The sequence below is a fragment of the Leptidea sinapis genome, chromosome 34 (assembly GCF_905404315.1).
Source record: "Leptidea sinapis chromosome 34, ilLepSina1.1, whole genome shotgun sequence".
Taxonomy (NCBI): Eukaryota; Metazoa; Arthropoda; class Insecta; order Lepidoptera; family Pieridae; genus Leptidea; species Leptidea sinapis.
The window spans coordinates 5,897,758-5,903,757 of NC_066298.1; the positions used below are offsets into that span (position 1 = coordinate 5,897,758).

The following is a 6,000-nucleotide window of genomic DNA, read 5'->3' on the forward strand; positions in this document are numbered from 1 at the left end:
GATGTCATTGTAAATGGCGGTTGCCTGTTCTTATATTTTCAAAGGAGGCACCTGTAATTTAAAATTAAATCTTATTAATTTAAAGCCCATCAGGCAAAATAAGCACTTTTAGCATCATTAGTGATCCATTTGAGTCTTCAAACTTTTAATGGTTATTGTATTAAGCATATCAAACCTTTTTCTTCCGTTTGACAGTCTTTGTAACCCTTCTTGTGACAGAACTACTGTCGTCTTCTTCTTCATATTCAATAGCAACGTTTCTGCTTTTCTTATTTTGCTTTCTAGTATGTGTTGTATGTTGCCTGGAACTATTGGAGCTGCCGCTCTGAGTTGTGGCTGTATTTCTTGAAGTTGTGGTTGCTCTTCCTCTACGTGCTGTGTTTCTATCTGTACTCCCAGATGTAGACGGTTGATTTACCACATCTTGAACTCTCATTGACCTCCTGAGACTCCTATTTATAAATGGGTCCACACGACTTGAGTTAATTTCATTACTTATTTCAGTACAGTCCGGGCACAACCAATACTCTATCGGCACCTACAATATGACATTAAGTGTCACTTATTGTAAAGCATAATAGTTTTAAGAATTTTAGAAAGATAATATAAGATATTTCACAAAGTACCTCGTCAAGGCGTGGCGTGAGACAATGCATGTGGTAGCCGAGGTCACAGTTGTCACACAGCAACATTGTCTCCTCATCATCAGCCGCTCCACATATCTAAACCATAATATAAGTTATATCATAAATTCTATAGTATATGAACAGAATATTCAACTTTTTAATTTTAAAATTATTTTATTATGTAATAACATGTTTTAAACTCACAATTATCTATTCTATAATCATAAGTGCATACAATGCTAGAGGAACAAGCATTAAAATTCAAATGTCAAAGAGCAGGTAGCATAGACACACAAGACTTACAGATCAGGGTTGAACTTATAAATGGACAGGGCCAAGAGAAAATAAAATGTTGAGAGACCAAGAGAAACTGCGTGTACCACACAATACACCCATCAAGAACACCATATATGCAGAACTATGTTCACACATGACACTTTTAAATCTATATATATAAAAATAAATTACTGTTTGTTAGTCTCGCTAAAACTCGAGAACAGCTGGACCAATTTGGCTAATTTTGGCCTTGAATTATTTGTGGAAGTCCAGAGAAGGATTAAAAGGTCAATAAATAGGAAAATGCTGCTAAATTAAATAAAAACATATTTGTTTTTCCTTTGATGTGTCCATACATAATATCTATGAGAGAATTTATTGACGCACGGTTTGACAGTTCTGCTGTGAAACAATTTCATTATGACAGCATGGTGTATTTATTACGAAGTAATTGTTGATGTTATAATATATGTATTATTGACAAATTCATATAAAAACATTATTTTATTTATTATATACAGAACAATGTCTGTCGGGTCAGCTAGTTTATAATAAATATGGCATCAAATTATTTAAGCCCATATGACACATGTAAGTGCAACTGTAAATGGTAAAACCAATAAATGATCCCCCACCAATGTCATTATGTAATCACATCCTAAAGCAAGGGCATACTGTATCTCAAGAGAAGTACAGATTTTCTTAAAGCCCTGTCTGTCTTATGAGCTTTTCTTATTTTGTAGATTGTCTTCCTCTTTTTATTTTCCTGCTCTACTAATTGAGCTTCAGCCACAGTTTTTCTCAGAGCCCTCTCCCTGTCTCTATGGGTTTATCTCGGAGGCTTAGATATTATAATTTTTAACAAATCTGGATGGTAAATGCTTCTTAACATGTTGGTGGACAGTACTTTGTCATTGGTTGCGTCTACTGAGACACTACTTATTTTCATACATTGCCGCGGGCGTCGTGTCATAACACATATTTCAAAAATATATGATATGACACAACGCCTTTAGACGTACACGCTTTTATCCGTAGTATCATATAATTTCATGATGTTCATTGAGTTGAGTCTAGTCAGAATTTAAAGATTTGTCACCATCGACTTCTGCGTAACTAGAAGAAGAGCATGTTGACACGCCAGATGATATAGCAGCTCTAGTCTAGCGTATACATCTTGTATATGAGGCAAGAGATTCAATGTCTGAACTTGTGGATCCGGCACGGGCTGTTTGATACTGATTGTCAGATATGTACTCTACATCAACAGCAAATGGGTATTCACTCGATTCAAATAGGACTTGAAGTAGTTTTTGTTCTTTTTCATTTTTATGATAGTATGGAAAACCAGTCGTCGTTTGGCGTACTGATTTTATGCAAGTAAAAACTCAGACGTCGACAGGCGTACTGCCGCGTCAGTTTTAGCTACATAGACGCCTGTGACCTTTACTGTCCTCCAGCATGTTAATATATTGTATTCACAAATTGACTTAATTGTATAAATAACATTTTAATCTAATATATACATACATAAATATGGCATAACAAAGTACATAATTAATATGGGATTTCACAGTTATTTATGCAGTTGGTGTTTGGTGGAATGGAATTATGTGGTTCAGCATGTGCCTCTAATGTAATGATCATACAAAGGGCGCAAAATTATATTCTGAGACAAATCTCTAATGCACCGTGGTATATTACAACAAAAGAGATTTCAATCAATGGACAATGTAATTAAGAATGGCTTGCACCAAAATTGTCTGCTTATAGTTCTCAAGATACAATAAATATGTATTCTTATTCCCAACCGTGCCCCCCATTTTCTTCTTCCCAATCTCTCCTTAAATATTGAATCGCCAATGCCCACTGGTATCAGTTTTCATTGCTATTGGACTCAGAGAATGACTCTTTTTTTGCAGTGATAGCTCCATCTAATTGTCTTCACATGTATGAGAAATTCGTTTTATCAATTTTACAAGCTATTAATTCTTTCATTCCCTTAAATAAATCTTGACCAAAAAATAACTTTCTTCCCTTCTTAGTTGAACACTGCTCTGTCATTGTCAGCATGGTAGATGTACCAACTGAGTATTATATTTCCTTTAAAAATATTTCTGCTTGCACATTAAGAATTATTTGGACTGGCAAGGATCCATCGGTTTTTTCCTCTTATCATTCCATTGTTTTATCATTAGTTATGGCCAAAATTATGGAGAATTTGGTAAAAAGGAGACTAGAATGGATAATAGAAAATAAAAATCTCCTTTCAAATAACCAAGTCTTTCTAGATATCTTAGCTGCATAATATGATAACATTCAACTTCCTCTACTCAGGTAGAAAATGCAGCAACTGAATATTCCCATAAGGTTCATCAATATCATTTGCAATATGTTAAGTAATGGGTTACTCTATTTCGGTCCGCCATCAAGGAACCCTCCTCCCACCTGGAAATGTCTAGGAGGGCCTTACTGTTAGCCCATTCTGCAAAATTCTTCAAAATGCTGATGATATTGCTCTACTCAATCTCATCTTCTTTCAACTATTCTTAATCTTGCTTCAATTCTGCTTTATATTATCTGAATCAATGGCTGTTAGACCACAACCTCTCTCTTTCTGTTCCCAACTGTACTACAGTTTTTTTCTTCCAAAAATACACTAGGTCAGGTTCAGATCATAAATCTATCAGTAGGTGATGAGTCAGTCCCGCTTAAGGTTAATGTTAAATTCATTGGGCTTTTTCTAGACTATTAGGCTCATGTTCCCACTTACATTCACTCATTTCTCCCTTGAATTTTGCTTAAATGCTAACAAGGTGGCTTATAAATTATGGGTGTTTAATACAAACCATACTGTTTTCCAGCCTAATGAAAACACAGCTATTTCAACATCACAGATCATTATTTTTTTACTTATTTCTTTTTGTACTTCAATTAGTTAAATAAAAATCTCCACCCTCATGTTGGTTGAATTGTGGACATCCAGTTGATAGATCCATTTAATAAAAAAAATACATTTACCACTTACATTTACCAAAAGGTTGAGCTTATATCTAAAGTGATGCAATAAAAATACTCATATATTAAAAAATCAATGCCTTACACAAGTAAGTCAAAAAAGTAAATGTATATATAATATACACCACAAGTAGCTACCGTTTACGAAGGGAATGACCCGTCCCATGTTGCCGCCACAAGCTCACTAAATGCCTCAACTTCTAATTTGACCATTTTGCTTAAATGTGCATAATATAAAATTTAGATTCACATTTAATAATAATTCATAATTATTTATATTTTAGCATATATTTTTATTATATATAAATAAACAAAAAAGGATAAATATTATATAGTAGAAGTTATTTAATAGATTCATAGTTTTATATTATTTTTATAATCACAAATAAAATTATCACATAAGACCTTGTTTTAATTAAAATGTCTGTGGATTGACTGTCCTCAATAACTCTTGGGTTTTTATTTATTTATTTATATTTATTTTTTGACTTACTTGGGTCAGTGAGTATTTGTTTGTATGTTTGATTATTTTAGTTGCATCACTTTAAATATATTGAAGCTGCATATGTTGTTTAAAAAGTAGCAGTGAGTTTTTTGCCAGTTCTTCTTAAAACAGAAAATCAATACTTTTTACATACATAAGTGATTTAAATTCGATTATACTTTTTTGTCTTTTTCAATAGGCCTGAAGGGGAAATGGATGGTTGACGCAATAACATATGCTATACCATAAATTTAGATGATATAGCTTGCATTATGAGACATTCAATATCTTAATGATAACAAAAAACACTATTACCTCACAAACTGTAGGATCTTCAATAACAAGTAATTCAATGGAAGGCCTGCGTTCTGTCACTTTGACAGCTTCTGTCCTCAACACTCTACCACCCATACAAGCTCGCACAACTATTGATTCAAATGTGATGCGGTCTACTGGACATGTATTAACATTCTTGGACCATTCTGTGATACAATCCAAACAGAATATGTGGTCACAGTTAACAGGTGTTCCAATCTCTTGATTTGTGTATCTCAGCAGACATATAGAACACTTGTCAGAGTTTCCTTCTGAGCTGTCTGAAGCGAACCCTGAAGTTGCTTTGGTTGGACTGCTGCGGGCTGCTGGCTCGCTTTCCACATCCGAATCTCGTAATTTGGGCAGAATGCGGCGACGGCGGCTCGCAGTGCACACAGAGCTCCCACTACTGTCACTTGTATCATCATCATCACTTATAACCTAGAACGAGAACAAGTGTTAGAAGAATTACTTAGAAACCTTTAAATTTTTTAAAGAAATCCATAGAAGGACATTCACCCTTAATTTTTTTTTACGTGGCCTCGACGCTGTGATGTCGTCGCTGTCGGACTCAAACACTGCAGATGATTTTACCGACAGATCGATTCTACGTTTTCCTCGGGGAGGCGAGTCATCACTATTGTCTTCGTTCATCTTCAATTGTAAACACGAATGATCGCTTCAGACACGACACGAAGCAAATCGCAAAGATGTTGTCCTTATAATATAACTTTTGACTTCTATTATTAAACTTGATGAATTCATTCAGATGTTTTTAAATACACTATCTATATAATCATCCATTCTCATTAAAATGTTTTATGTGATTGTAATACTCATTTTATGACGAATTTATTTTCTATTTTGACAGAATGCCGCTTTCGATAGGTAGTGTGGCGGCCATTTTCTTTTTTCCATGATTAAATCCATAGATTATTAAAAGGCTCAGAGCTATTATCAAGACTAGAGTGGTAACAATAAATTGAGCTGTACTACATTGGCTTGTAAGTATTTCCCCCTTTACTCACCTAAGTCCAAGTCAAGTCACCAAGTCTCGTAGAACATTTCTCAACAGTATGTTCCTCTATAAATTTCTACACAATATTTTTGATTTTCCTCATCTTACATCGAAACTAAACTTCGCTGTTGCAAAAACTTACCTTTTATCTTTCAAAGTACTGCGAGTACCTTATCTCGAAAACGCAAGTGCTCACAGTAGAATATGGCGGCGATTTATGATGTCATATATTTCCCTAGGGTACTGCGGCAGTATACTGGCAG

At 34.4% G+C, this 6,000-nt stretch overlaps 1 protein-coding gene across 1 annotated transcript in view; it reads right to left on the reverse strand.

The window, feature by feature from the left end:
• The window catches only part of LOC126974902 (PHD and RING finger domain-containing protein 1), a 39,014-nt gene extending 33,391 nt beyond the window's left edge, over positions 1-5,623 (reverse strand). The window contains exons 1-4 of the mRNA XM_050822622.1: positions 5,239-5,623; positions 4,720-5,160; positions 627-722; positions 176-538 (exon numbers count right to left, since the gene is read on the reverse strand). Of these exons, the coding sequence (XP_050678579.1) occupies positions 176-538; positions 627-722; positions 4,720-5,160; positions 5,239-5,373 (1,035 nt within the window). The 5' untranslated portion in view covers positions 5,374-5,623. The remainder of the gene's footprint in view (positions 1-175; positions 539-626; positions 723-4,719; positions 5,161-5,238) is intronic.
• Between the last annotated feature and the right edge of the window lie 377 nt (positions 5,624-6,000).